This window comes from Salmo trutta, chromosome 2 (genome assembly GCF_901001165.1).
Source record: "Salmo trutta chromosome 2, fSalTru1.1, whole genome shotgun sequence".
In the NCBI taxonomy this organism is placed as follows: Eukaryota; Metazoa; Chordata; class Actinopteri; order Salmoniformes; family Salmonidae; genus Salmo; species Salmo trutta.
Window position 1 is genome coordinate 14,168,331 of NC_042958.1, and position 15,541 is coordinate 14,183,871.

At 45.8% G+C, this 15,541-nt stretch overlaps 1 protein-coding gene across 7 annotated transcripts in view; it reads left to right on the plus strand.

The window, feature by feature from the left end:
* The first annotated feature begins 76 nt into the window (after positions 1–76).
* Positions 77–15,541, plus strand: part of atp8a2 (ATPase phospholipid transporting 8A2) — a 56,394-nt gene continuing 40,929 nt past the window's right edge. For 2 of the 7 annotated variants that reach the window (XM_029695223.1, XM_029695241.1), the window contains exons 1-3: positions 77–339; positions 6,138–6,251; positions 12,790–12,967. In XM_029695223.1, the coding sequence (XP_029551083.1) occupies positions 297–339; positions 6,138–6,251; positions 12,790–12,967 (335 nt within the window). In that variant the 5' untranslated portion in view covers positions 77–296. Of the gene's footprint in view, positions 340–6,137; positions 6,252–9,814; positions 11,840–12,789; positions 12,968–15,541 lie in introns of those variants that run through there. The other 5 variants (XM_029695228.1, XM_029695233.1, XM_029695239.1 and 2 more) reach the window with 5 other exon arrangements.

Below are 15,541 nucleotides of genomic sequence, written 5' to 3' on the forward strand. Positions count from 1 at the left end.
GGATGAGGAACGAGATTCACGCGAGGATCCTACTTATGCAACGGATCAGGCTTTTTGTGATCTTGGCTGAGGACGCGAGCACGCACGCACAAACACGTCTCAGCCTTATGCGCGCTCTCGTCGCTGCTGAGCCGACCCATCGCCGTCCCTCGTCCAACGACCGAACATGATTCATCTCCCAGCGAACGCAGCCTTGTCCCGGGCCCGCATTCCCCCGCTTTGTACGTGAGCCACGGGCATGCCAGCGCCCCGGCCGCTCTCTTCCAGGCCAATACAGACCCCCGCTCAAGATCAGGATGTACTTCAACCGGCGATCGAAGAAGATCCACAGCGAGGGAGGTAAGCATGACAAGAGGGGCGGAGGCATGTAGTCTATAGTACAGTACCTTATAGTACAGGCTAGTACAGCTCCATTGGTAGCTATAGGGATCGAACTGGCAGCGACATAAACATTGCAGTGAGGACTTGGTTCTAATGACACAGTCGGTCCTATTCTATAGGCCTATGCGTGTTATATTAGTGGGGCTATAGGATTGAGATAGCCTTGTTGAGCCCAGGACTGCGGCACGGGTGGCGGTGCAGCTGCTTATTACGCCTGTCATATACAGTCAGTACAAACAACAGGGCTATTCTTCTACTGGCACAGACAGACTCGGGATGGGGGCGCTGCGCTTCAACTGAACCCATTTCCAATGCTTTGTATGATGTATTAATGATGCTGCAAATACGACAGTAAAGACAGGTAAATGGAGGTTATTGCAGGTGAGCGGGACCGAGTTGCCATGGCCTCACTATAAACAGTGCTCGCACCCATCCTTTGCGCGTAATAGTCTATGTAGGCTAGCCAAGACATAAATGCCTATGTATTTTTCCAAGGAATTTCTTTATTTTCTCTGGGAGAGGGGTAAATGGTACAGGGTGCATGCTGTCAGGATAGGATATGACGTAAATTAGTTCGGCGGTACGGTGGGAGAGCTTAACACCTTCAATGACTTAAAGAGCACGTGACTATTTAATTTATCTTATTCTAAGCCCCTCCCGGGAAGGCCATCATCTGTTAAAGTCACGCGGAGCCCAGACAGGCGGACACCAAATATGTGCTTTCTAGGCCTATATAGTTGTGCAGCATAATGTTTTTTTTGGGGGGGGGTATTCAATGCACCTTTGTCCCCGAAAAAAAAAAAGTAATGCGTCACAGATGCGCCTTTGCATTTACAGGGACAGCCGAACACATCGGTGCACTGCACCCTCCACACAGCGATTTGTCCACGGACTCTTATGCACACACAGAAAGTGCTAGCGTGATTATTTGCATTTTGGCTGCGTCAGGGAGTGAGTGCTGTGGGCCAATAGAGGTTTTTGGCCAAGCTGCAAGGATTAAAGGGAAGGAGGTCAGTGTTTTGGGAGATAGCTGGCATCGCCGCAAGGACAGGTTTGACAGCGATGCCGCTGGAGATGAGAGAACAGTTTGTTAGCTGTTGCGTCTATAGGGGCTTTGGAGGGATTGTCCTGGAAGAGAGGACATGTGTGGCTGAATGTCCATGACTGCAGGCACAAGTACATTGTGGGGCTGCTGTGTGTTTGTGTGTGACTGTGCTTTGCCTCCAGCAGGTTCCAGAAATAGAAAACAGCTAGGGCATATTGTCAGGATAGAGAGAGAGAAGCGCCAACTGGGTCAGGTCAATCTGTCTCCAGGCTAGGGATCCCCATCAGAGTGAGAGAACACCATCAATAGTGGTTTCCATACCTGGACATCACTACTTACACCCCAAATCATTAGTTAGTTCAGAAAATGGCTCTTACTCTGGGTTAATTAGTACCTTCAGGAGTCAAGACAGGAAGACACATCAAAGAACAACCCTTTGTAGACTTACTCTCTCAACAGACCCCACCACACACACACCGTAGTCCCTTATTAGACTCTCCTTCGCCCTATTGAAGGTGTTTCCGTGTCCCACGTGGCCAGTCACTGTGTTCTTTGCGTCTTCTCAGCTCTTCTTGGTTAACTTCAATCTTTCCCACAATCCTTCTGACCTGGACTTTAGCCATAATCACCTAGGCTGTTACAGCCTGGTGGCCTCACTGGCCTGATCTGTCACACACACTGATGACTGTGCACCACAGGAGGTTGATGACACCTTAATTGGGGAGGACGGGCTCGTGGTAGTGGCTGGAGCGGAGTGATTGGAATGTTATCAAATACTTTTGTACATATATATATATATATGTGGACACCCCTTCAAGTTAGTGGATTCAGCTATTTCAGCCACACCCGTTGCTGACAAGTGTATACAATCGAGCACACAGCCATTCAATCTCTATAGACAAACATTGTCAGTAGAATGGCCTTACAGAAGAGCTCAGTGACTTCCAACGTGGCGGCGTCATAGGATGCCACCTTTCCAACAAGTCAGTTCGTCAAATTTCTGCCCTGCTAGAGCTGTCCCGGTCAACTGTAAGTGCTGTTATTATGAAATGGAAACGTCTAGGAGCAACAACGGCTCAACCGTGAAGTGGTAGGCCACATAAGCTCACAGAACGGGACCGCCGAGTAATGAAGCGCATTAAAATCGCTTGTCCTCAGTTGCTGCGCTCACTACCAAGTTCCAAACTGCCTCTGGAAGCAACATCAGCACAAGAACTGTTCATCTGGGAGCTTCATGAAATGGGTTTCCATGGCCGAACAGCCATGGCCGAGCGTTGGCTGGACTGGTGTAAAGCTTACCTCCATTGGAATCTGGAGCAGTGGAAACGTATTCTCTGGAGTGATGAATCACGCTTCACCATCTGGCAGTCAGACAGACGAATCTGGGTTAGGAGGATGTCAGGAGAACGCTACCTGCCCGAATACATCGTGCCAACTGTAAAGTTTGTTGGAGGAGGAATAATGGTCTGGGGCTGTTTTTCATGGTTTGGGCTATGCCCCTTAGTTCCAGTGAAGGAAAATCTTAACACTACAGCATACAATGACATTCTAGACAATTCTGTGCTTCCAACTTTGTGGCAACAGTTTAGGGAAAGCCCTTTCCTGTTTCAGCATGACAATGCCCCGTGCACAAAGCGAGGGCATACAGAAATGGTTTGTCGAGGTCAATGTGGAAGAACTTGACTGGCCTGCACAGAGCCCTGACCTCAACCCCATTGAAGACCTTTGGGATGAATTGGAATGCCGACTGCGAGCAGGCTTAATCGGCGAACATCAGTGCCCGACCTTACTAATGTGCTTTTGGCTGAATGGAAGCAAGTCCCTGCAGCAATGTTCCAACATCTAGTGGGAAGCCTTCTCCGGAGAGTGGAGGCTGTTATAGCAGCAAAGGGGAGACCAAAGCAATGTTAATGCCCATGATTTTGGAATGAGATGTTCGACAAGCACGTGTCCACATACTTTTGATCATGTAGTGTATATCAAACACATGGTTTCTATGTGTTTAATGCCATTCCATTTACTCCGTTCCAGCCATTATTATGAGCCGTCCTCCTCTCAGCAACCTCCACTGATGTACACACACACACACACACACACACACACACACACACACACACACACACACACACACACACACACACAGGATGTGAGGGAAAGGGATGAAGAAAGAGAATCTCAAGTGTGTGCATGAAGTCCCAAAGTACAAAAGTCCCAAAGGACACATAGATAAGGTGTGTTCTGACAGGAGAGTGGCCTATCCTTAATGTGAGACATAGATAAGGTGTGTTCTGACAGGAGAGAGTGACTTATCCTACATGTGAGACATAGATAAGGTGTGTTCTGACAGGAGAGTGACATAGATAAGGTGTGTTCTGACAGGAGAGAGTGACTTATCCTACATGTGAGACATAGATAAGGTGTGTTCTGACAGGAGAGAGTGGCCTATCCTACATGTGAGACATAGATAAGGTGTGTTCTGACGAGAGAGTGGCCTATCCTACATGTGAGACATAGATAAGGTGTGTTCTGACAGGAGAGAGTGGCCTATCCTACATGTGAGACATAGATAAGGTGTGTTCTGACAGGAGAGAGTGGCCTATCCTACATGTGAGACATAGATAAGGTGTGTTCTGACAGGAGAGAGTGGCCTATCCTACATGTGAGACATAGATAAGGTGTGTTCTGACAGGAGAGAGTGGCCTATCCTACATGTGAGACATAGATAAGGTGTGTTCTGACAGGAGAGAGTGGCCTATCCTACATGTGAGACATAGATAAGGTGTGTTCTGACAGGAGAGAGTGGCCTATCCTACATGTGAGACATAGATAAGGTGTGTTCTGACAGGAGAGTGGCCTATTCTACATGTGAGACATAGATAAGGTGTGTTCTGACAGGAGAGAGTGGCCTATCCTACATGTGAGACATAGATAAGGTGTGTTCTGACAGGAGAGAGTGGCCTATCCTACATGTGAGACATAGATAAGGTGTGTTCTGACAGGAGAGAGTGGCCTATCCTACATGTGAGACATAGATAAGGTGTGTTCTGACAGGAGAGTGGCCTATCCTACATGTGAGACATAGATAAGGTGTGTTCTGACAGGAGAGAGTGGCCTATCCTACATGTGAGACATAGATAAGGTGTGTTCTGACAGGAGAGAGTGGCCTATCCTACATGTGAGACATAGATAAGGTGTGTTCTGACAGGAGAGAGTGGCCTATCCTACATGTGAGACATAGATAAGGTGTGTTCTGACAGGAGAGAGTGGCCTATCCTACATGTGAGACATAGATAAGGTGTGTTCTGACAGGAGAGTGGCCTATCCTACATGTGAGACATAGATAAGGTGTGTTCTGACAGGAGAGAGTGACCTATCCTACATGTGCAGAGAGTCCACACTACTACTTGCTCATGCATTCAAAGCCAAATCTTTACTCTAGATGAACATATGCTAATCCAAGTGTGAAATCCAGGTCTGCTTTCTGACCAAGTGTGTATTCTGCAGGTGAAATGATGTCAGGTATTGTAGAGGTGTATAGCTGGATCTCCCTCTCTGATCTCACTACTACAGTGTTTAGAGATTCTCTATTCTGTTAACTGAATGCTTCAATTGCAAACCAAACAGTGACATGTAAGGGAGATGTTGACAGTTCTTCACTGAGCATTGGGCGACATTACTATTCTGTGTGTGTGTGTGTGTGTGTGTACAGCCCCCAAATAAGTGTGGTTTGTTTACCAGGTATAAGGATATAATGAGATAAATCAGGTTTATTGTCTGTGTGTCTGAGGCGGGTCTGTTGGAGACAAATAATTCCTGGTTGTCATGGCTGCTAGGTTGTTAAGGATAATCTAGAGGCGAAAGAAACGCACACCTATTTAGGCGAGGTGCTGGCTAGCGGAGTGGAACACTCTAGGAGCTCAGACGAAGACAGCTTGTCTGTCGAAACGTTGGACATAAATATTTTTGCATCTGAGCTCCTAGAGTGTATGCTCTCCTTTATTTTTTTAGGTTGTTAAGGATACCATTTGGGGAATAAATGGTCTCTATGGACAGACATGTGGCTGGTACGGTGAGTATTATGAGCTGCAGAAAAACTTCAGAAGGCAATGAGACCAGTTGACCACAAAGGAGCAGTGTTGTACAACCGTCACAGGACTCAAGACAATGTCAACCATTTTCCAACAGCATTGACATACTTTCACAAGCAGAGGCACACACATATAGTTGACATACGCATGCACACACACACAAACTCAATTTCAATTGCCTCTTCCAGACTCACACCTGAACTCACCACTCACTTACACACAGACACACATCATTGACTTACTCACGTGTGTGTGTGTGTGTGTTGTTGTGTGCGCCTGGACCCGGTCCACAGTGGCGTTACTGACCGACCCTCTGTCTTGTGTGTTGTTCTCTCCCGTCCCGTGGCTGGTGGCCTGCTCCCTGATCTCTGTCTCTCCCGTCCCGCGGCTGGTGGCCTGCTCCCTGATCTCTGTCTCTCCCGTCCCGGGGCTGGTGGCCTGCTCCCTGATCTCTGTCTCTCCCGTCCCGCGGCTGGTGGCCTACTCCCTGATCTCTGTCTCTTCCGTCCCGCGGCTGGTGGCCTGCTCCCTGATCTCTGTCTCTCCTGTCCCGGGGCTGGTGGCCTGCTCCCGATCTCTGTCTCTCCCGTCCCGGGGCTGGTGGCCTGATCTCTCTCCTCCAGAGCAGTTAGTGTTGACTCTCATTAAGCAGGAGAAGTCTCCTGACCACCTGGACCCAGAGCTGGGCGTCAGCGTGGCCGCCATGCGCTCCCGACTCGCTAACAGGTTTGAAAAAAGTGAGTTGGAGTCTTGTCTTCCACAGGCTGGCCTGGCTGGCGCTCCCCACATCTTGGAGTTCACTAGTGCATGTACTGGAATAGTAGCCTATAACGACTAGAGCAGCGGTCGGGGACAATTCTATTTAATGAGTGAATTTCAATTGAGAATTGACCCCAACCCTGGACTAGAGCACAGTGGTAATCACTAACCCTGATACCAGAGGAACACTACTCTCTAGGACCAGGGCTGGTGACCGCTGGACTCGGCTGGTCTGCCTGTCTGCACAGTCACTGCATGTGCTTGTTGTAAATACACTTGATTAGCATTCACACCAGTGGAGGCTGCTGAGGAGAGAACAGCTCATAAATAATGTCCAGAGTGGAGCGAATGGAATGGCATCAAATACCTGGAAACCAAGTGTTTGATACCATTCCACTGACTCCGCTCCAGTCATTACCACGAACCCATACTGTATTGATCACCATGTATTCACTTCACATGATCTAGTACACATTGACAAACACACACATTTACTATACATACAGACACACATGGTATGCTTGCATACATGTAAATAAAGCACACTTACGCATGTCCCATGCATATGCACATGGCATCCTTTAAGCATGCACATAGATGCATGCATGTGTTTGGGTGCAGTCTGGGTGTTGACTGTTGAGTTAGATTGGGGAAGAGTGAGTGAGAGGGTGAGCAAGGGAGTAGTTAAATGCATGTTGGGGGATGTTGCATGTGTAAATACAAAATGTGTCACTGCTGTAATTGTGTGTGTGAACAGTACAGTATAGTATATGGGATTAAATATACATGAATATTGCGCGTGTACAGTCTCTGGTCTCACCTGTTGGATTATCAGTGTATGGATTAGCAGGTAGGGGATGTTGCAGAGCAGACAGAGAGAGGATTACTACCCCAGCCTGTACTGCAGGAAAGAGGCTCTCCACCTTCTCACCATTCACTCCGTCGCCGTAGTAATTGGACACACTGGCTGTCCTAGCAACCAGCAGACCTGCAGGTCAACCTTAACCAGGAAGTAGACGACTTGACTAAAGGTCACCTTGGGGACAGGAACAGCCATGGCACCTCATAGGGGTCAGGCGGTCAGACGACGCTCCTCCGTAGGTAACGCTATCCTGACCTCACAATGGGAGGGGGTAGGGGAGGAGGAGGGGGGGACTGGGGGAACCTCCGATTCATCAAGAATCCTTCAGAGGGTGGGATTTTCAACTGAGCTGTTGAGTTTGTAGTTTATGTTTTAAGTCATATGACTGACTTTGTATGCCTTTGACTGTACAACAGTTCACTCTGTTGTACAGATTGTTTTTCCTCTTTTGGTTTGTGGCTTTGACTGAGCGTCTCTATCCGACTGTCACATTAAATCGGTGGACATTACAATAGCGATGTTTAATACCGTTTAAAACACAAAGCTGACGGTCGGGCTAAATGCTGGTGTATAATAAGCGCTGAGGGAGCTGCAGTGATAGTGTCTGACATCTGAGTTGTTTTCTGAGTGGTGGCATGGCTGCACCACAGAGGCACGGTGTCTGCTGAAATAAGGCACCAGTCATACAGGAAAGAGAGAGGATGAATTATGCAGCCTCCCTCTATCCATTATTCAGAATAGCGCCTTGCTTTATAGCCATGAAAGGCTGGCACAGGACCAGGTTACACGGATCAGGTAAAAGGTAACACGGGTCAGGTAGTGACCTTAAGGGTTGAGGGGTCAACCCAGAACCAAACTAAGGGACTGAGCTAGTACAGTAAAGATGGGCCAAGCTGTGTTGGATTGAGCTATTGATGCGTTTTGAGAGGGGGGTGATAAAACAGGACTATACCAGGTATGAATAGATTTATTTTTGATTGCATGTGTGGTTATATCAAGATGAGAGTAGTTTTACCGGCCTTTTACAAGGTCATTCATATTTTGCTGAACACGCACCAACGTCCACAACATTGCACCCGACACTCAAAATATTTGCACACAGGCTACCCACCGTTCTGTTTGAGTATTCTTTGAGTCCGTCGACTCTTCAGTAATGAGTTATGGTGGTGACGGTGCTTCTGGTTCTGATCCATCAGGGAGGAGGAACACAGAGCATTGATCTGCTCATGGACAAATAAGAGCTGTAGCAGGCTGCTGAGATGGTCAATATCGATCTGCCAGGAATAAAATGTAGAGTAAAGAGGAGAGAGAGAGTGAGAGTAGGAAGAGAGAGGTAGGTAGAGTGGGAAGAGATATGGATGAGTGGAGGTATACCGTAAGGATGGAGAGAGGTAGAGTGGGGAAATGGAGGAAACACAAAAAAACACTAAACAAACACAAAAAAATGCTGGGTTGTTAGGATGACCCAACTGCTGGGTTGTTAGGATGACCCAACTGCTGGGTTGTTAGGATGACCCAACTGCTGGGTTGTTAGGATGACCCAACTGCTGGGTTGTTAGGATGACCCAACTGCTGGGTTGTTAGGATGACCCAACTGCTGGGTTGTTAGGATGACACAACTGCTGGGTTGTTAGGATGACACAACTGCTGGGTTGTTAGGATGACCCAACTGCTGGGTTGTTAGGATGACCCAACTGCTGGGTTGTTAGGATGACCCAACTGCTGGGTTGTTAGGATGACCCAACTGCTGGGTTGTTAGGATGACCCAACTGCTGGGTTGTTAGGATGACCCAACTGCTGGGTTGTTAGGATGACCCAACTGCTGGGTTGTTAGGATGACCCAACTGCTGGGTTGTTAGGATGACCCAACTGCTGGGTTGTTAGGATGACCCAACTGCTGGGTTGTTAGGATGACCCAACTGCTGGGTTGTTAGGATGACCCAACTGCTGGGTTGTTAGGATGACCCAACTGCTGGGTTGTTAGGATGACACAACTACTGGGTTGTTAGGATGACCCAACTGCTGGGTTGTTAGGATGACCCAACTGCTGGGTTGTTAGGATGACCCAACTGCTGGGTTGTTAGGATGACCCAACTGCTGGGTTGTTAGGATGACCCAACTGCTGGGTTGTTAGGATGACACAACTGCTGGGTTGTTAGGATGACACAACTGCTGGGTTGTTAGGATGACACAACTGCTGGGTTGTTAGGATGACCCAACTGCTGGGTTGTTAGGATGACCCAACTGCTGGGTTGTTAGGATGACCCAACTGCTGGGTTGTTAGGATGACACAACTACTGGGTTACAGGCATTGGGTCACTTAGTTGGGTTGTTTTCTGTAGACCTTTCCTGCAGTCAAATGACCTAGTGGCCTCATGGGTGGAATGTTATGAATATTTTTCATAATTTCATAATTAATGGCAATTAACAGTTTTGTTATATTTCAGTTTTCTGTGATGTATATAAAGTGTAATTTTGGGATGCAAACTCAAAATGTAATACATTTCAACTGTATATCTGACATGGTCCAGGTGTCTTCTGTTTTTAAGCCCATAACCATGTGTTTGAGGTGTATACTTTTGTTTCAAAGTAGATCTGTTTAAGACTACCAAGAAACCCTGTGACCCTGAATTAGCCCACTGCAGTAAAAGGTTAGAAATAGCAAGGTTGGGTTGTTGATGCTGGGTTATAGGGATATATAGCGGGTCAGATAAGAAGACTGGCTGTGCTGCTTATTAAGGGTGTGGCTTTCAGATAGTTATTTTTCGCCACCTGCAAGAGTAAATTGAAATCTCGTTCATCTGTTTTGCTGTATTGTTATCACATTGGAGTCAGGGGTGTGTGCGGGGTTTGGTTCCAGACCAGCTCTAAAACACCTGATTCAACTTATCCTAGGGGATGTGTGAACCTCACGCCATGTGTCCCCACTTGCCCTGCCGAATAGCTAGCTTTTCGGAGGCTCTGACTGGTAAGACTTTGAGAAGGCGATCACGTGTGCTAGCAAGGCAGAGGTCCTGGGTTTGAGCCTCGCTGTGAGCCGTATCAGGAGGAAGCGGTACTCGCTAAGCAAGCAGCGTGATGTCCATTACACCCGTACACACTGTGGCACCTGTATGTAGTACTTATGTTCCTTCCTTCATGCCAGATGCTTACCTGATATGCCTGGCAAGACCTTGTGGTGATCTCCCCTCCTAAACATGTGTCACTGTCCCCATTCGAGTTGAAAACAGGAGGTGCCTGAATATTGATGCTATCAGGAGCTTTAATGACCTGGGCCTTTTGACTGGGTCATTTCATCCAAGGCACTTCACAGTAGAGCCCTGCACGGGCATGAATTTTAAGCTCGAGCACTACCCATGCTGCAACGTTCAGGCCCTACCCAAGGACGATTGCTTCTGCCAAATTTAAGGCCCTGCCCGAAACCCGAAATCAGAAATAACTTCCTCCGATAGTAAATCCATTAGCTGCTTCTCTTGGTCCCTGCGCTCTGCTCATGGCAGCTCTGAGTCTGTGAGTATCCATAGCAACGGCTCCGTTTGGGCTGCTCTGCTCAATGAAGAGACATGAGAGAAAACTTAGCTAGCTATACTTTGTCACTCTAAACCCCAACAAAACTCAAGGAACATTATTATTTTCTGTGAAATAATCTCTCCTGTTTATATTTGATGAGGTTGAAGGACTTCTGACCATGTTATGATCTTAGTCAGATATAACTTCACATCAGAGCACGAACAAATGGCTCAGCTTCAAAATGTCAGTGATCAATTTAGTGAAACCTGAGCCCTGTCTGTACCCTAGTTACCCGGCCTTAACTCAATGTATAATATCTGGCCACATCGGGCTGGGTAGCAAAGGTCTACTTCACAGGCTATACAGAAATAACTTAGTAATGTTATTAGGTTGAAATATACAGTTGTAGAACTTGGGCCGGGGCTCTCTCTATGTTGGCTGTGACCCATTGATAGGCCTCTCTGGGGAAACGATCACCCTATTCTAACATTCAATATAGTGGAAACCGGCTCTTATTATTTCTCTGAATTATTGATGGATTAATGGCTGGATTTATTTCCAGACCCACACAGCGATCCAGACAGGACCCATTCTTGTAAGAATTGATTGCCAATTTTATTGCTGGTGAGGTTTGGAGTAGCACCTTAAGTTAGTTAGAAATTGAGCTGCAGTAGGGCCAATATTGCAGCTTGTGCCAATGACTTCATATAGCCTGCCCTGAATAGTGAATGTAGACTGAACCTCATAAGCACCCAGAAAACGGTCTGGGAAACTGAGAATAGTGATCTCATGATGAATGACTCGTCCCCTTTCAAGTGTAATTTAAACTGGTAAACCGAGCCTGCAATGTCAGACCACAGACACAATACCAGCCTCGGGGGCTACTGTCCCTTTAAATACGAGCCCTCAGCCCGCCCTCGGATGGGAACACCGTAGTCAAGGCTCCACGAGAGATTGGGGCCGTTGTCTAGTGTCGAAGCATCATCTAATCCACCTTGCAGAGAGACAATTTTTAAAAGCCTTCTCTAGACCGCCAGAGAAGGCCCGATGAAACGGAGGCGGCGAAGGTCTGTGTGCTTGCTTGGGCTATTCTCACAAGCAGTCGGGAGCTTCCCGGACAGCGAGGCCAAGGGAGAGGAGACGAGTGACGGGCGTGCTCCATCTGTCCTCACCGGGGCTTGTTGTGCCAGCTGGGTAAACTATTCCGTCACGTCCAAACCTGATTGTCTCTCTCTCCCCCCTCCATTATTTAGCGCAGCCCGATGACAGAAAATGTTCCTCCGACGCTCAGTGGGTGTGCAAGTCGTGCCGATCGCAGCTTGGCCTTGATTTTATACGAGAAAACTACAAAGGAGGGGGGACTCCGTAGGCAGTGCAAACGCGGAGCGAATTTATACAGCGTCGGTTCTTTGCTTGGGTGATAATGCTGGTGCACTATGCGCACATAGGGCGATGTAACAAGTCCCGCTGTTTGATAAACAAATACACAATGTTTCCGCGCCGATGAAAGGAGTCAAACTCACGGTGTTTGTTTGACCATTGTGCATCCCTCATCACATTCTATACAAGGGGACCCGTGGGCGCCGAGCGGCTTGTGTGTGTGTATTGGTGATGGAGCTATAGTATGGCAATTCCATGGTAACAGAGTGATGCTGAGACTCACTTTAAAATCTATGTCAAACAAAAAACAATTACGGCAAAGTTAAGCAAACCATACAACTATGCACAAGCACTAATTAACGATTTCCAGCGAAAATGCTACGAAACACAGTTTACTTGAAGACGGCACAAACAGTAGAAATAGGCATTCTGTTATAAAACTACACTGTTCAAGTAAATGTGTTTTTGTTAAGTTCAGTGACTTGGTAAAAGTAACTTAGCAATAATTATTTTTTGTTTGACATACATTTTAAAGTAAAAAAAATCTGAGTCTCAGCATCACTCTTTTGGAATTGCCCAGCACCGTGCGAGGCAGCGCACTGAAAGAAGAGGGGCTGTTTAGAATGGAGAGGTGGGGACGTCATTGACATCGACCGCCAGCTTACATCCGCATACAATAGCCCTACCTGTTTCTGCCCTCCACTTTTGAACTGTAAACCACGTCTCTTATGTCTCTCCCTGTCTCCCACACACACTTACCCTAGCCTCGCCTCTCTCCCATCAATCGAACGGTGCAGGAACCTCTTGTTCATCCGCCGGCTACCGCAAGGCAGATGATGAGATGTCCGGGACTACTTCGCAGGCAGATCCCATAGATGCTACGGCGCGGACGATTCTGCTCAACCAACCTCAGAACACCAAGTTCTGTGACAACCATGTCAGGTAAGATTTCACCTGACTACAGCATCATTATCATCCAGTTACTGAATACAGACTTTAATTGCCTTTCCAGACAAGTTGTGATATTATAATTGCCCACAATAGTTTGTTGATAGTTTTAGGGATTTATTTTCGCGTAGTTTTTTTGTTGTGAAATAGGTTTTGTGATAGGCTATATGAGTTAATGGTCCAGTTATGGAATAGTAAAGAAGGGTTGTAAGTTATCATCAATTATGTGTTGGAAGGCGGCATCAAAAGGTTGTTTTTAAGCTCAGTGCATCTGAGGAAAGTGCTTAACATACCACTTACTGTTCTTAATCAATAATACCGCATGCATTTTAAAACAGGCACTGAAAGTAAAGTAACTACAGTGAGTTTGTAGATGTTAATAGAAGTTCCTCCGGTACTAATGGTAGACTACATTAACAATGTATGAATAGAATAGTTATCCTTGAATTGTCTCTAAATCTAATAAGACATTCTGTAGTGTGGTCCAGCTCTGGTCACTGATCAGGTTACTATGTGCTGTCCTGATCAGATGAAACAAACAACCTTCTCACATTACATTTTAAAATGCCAAAGCCCAGAGTTTTGACTTCAATTCAATACGTTTTTATTGGCCTACTCTTCATTTGGGAGATGTTGGTATGCAGGGGATCCAGCCTTGCTTGTTAACAGTTCCGATCTCTAAAGCGATAATGTTCACAACCCCTTAGTGAATGTTCTGGTGTGTGGGCAGAGATGGGCAGCATGTATTTGAAATCAGTATTTTAATTACTTCTGAGTATTTTGTCATTTGAATTACACTTGGCTGAACTACACTCCAATGTATTTTTAAAAATACTGTAATTTGTATTTTCCAAATACAAATTACTTTTCTATACATTTTCTATATATTTGACCCCCCTTTCACCCTGCATTGGTATCAGAAGTCTGATAGCACTATGGTGTCATAAAAGCGTCTGCTAAATGAACTAAATGTACTGTTTGAAGTCCGAAGTTTACAAACACTTTTGTTGGAGTCCTTAAAACTCGTTTTCCAACCACTCCACAAATTTCTACTTTGTGCATGACACAAGTCATTTTTCCAACAATTGTTTACAGATTATTTCACTTATAATTCACTGTATCACAATCCCAGTGGGTCAGAAGTTTACATACACTAAGTTGACTGTGCCTTTAAACAGCTTGGAAAATTCCATAAAATGATGTCATGGCTTTAGAAGCTTCTGATAGGCTAATAGACATCATTTGAGTCAATTGGAGGTGTACTTGTGAATGTATTTCAAGGCTTACCTTCAAACTCAGTGCCTCTTTGCTTGGCATCATGGGAAAATTAAATCAGTCTGGTTCATCCTTGGGAGCAATTTCCAAACGCCTGAAGTTACCACGTTCATCTGTACAAACAATAGTACGCAAGTATAAACACCATGGGACCACGCAGCCATCATACCACTCAGGAAGGAGACGCGTTGTCTCCTAGAGATGAACGTACTTTGGTGCAAAAAGTGCAAATCAATCCCCGAACAACAGCACGTCCTATATCAACATAACCTGAAAGGCCGCTCAGCAAGGAAGAAGCCACTGCTCCAAAACCGCCATAAAAAAGCCAGACTATGGTTTGCAACTGCACATGGGGACAAAGAGCGTACTTTTTGGAGAAATGTCCTCTGGTCTGATGAAACAAAAATAGAACTGTTTGGCCATAATGACCAACGTTATGTTTGGAGGAAAAAGGGGGAGACTTGCAAGCTGAAGAACACCATCCCAACCGTGAAGCACGGGGGTGGCAGCATCATGTTGTGGGGGTACTTTGCTTTGCTTGTGGAAGGCTACCCAAAACGTTTGACCCAAGTTAAACAATTTAAAGGCAATGCTACCAAATACAAATTGAGTGTATGTAAACTTCTGACTCACTGGGAATGTGATGAAAGAAATAAATCCTTCTCTCTACTATTATTCTGACATTTCACATTCTTAAAGTGGTGATCCTAACTGACCTAAGACGGGGAATTTTTACTAGGATTAAATGTCAGCAATTGTGAAAAACTGAGTTTAAATGTATTTTTGTATACAAAATAAATGTATTTTGTAATGTATTTCATCAAAATACAAGTATGTAGTTTATTTTGATACATAGATATTCATGGTATTTTGTATCTGTATTTTATCATTGTATTATGTCATTTGTGTCCATCCCTGCTTGTGGGAAGGATTGAGGGCAGTGCCCAAACGGAATCTCTTTTATCATTACTGTCCCAGATGACTGCTGTATATTCGGTGGTGACTGACTATGGAGCTATACATGTTCAGTTGTATAGCCTTGCAAACCAGACCTATAGTATTATGTTTTGGTTCAATTTGACACCATCACAGTATCAATGAATTGTTTCCATGTATTTTTACACCCCTCCCCACACATACGCACATTTATTTCTGTTGCCTTTAAGAGGATAAGGGTTGAATTCAGTAGGGTACAACGTTACAGGACATTCTGTATATAAATTTAGGAATGCATGGTGAATAATAGATATGCTTCTCTCATGTATATTAAGGACCCATGTCAGTTCTATCTGC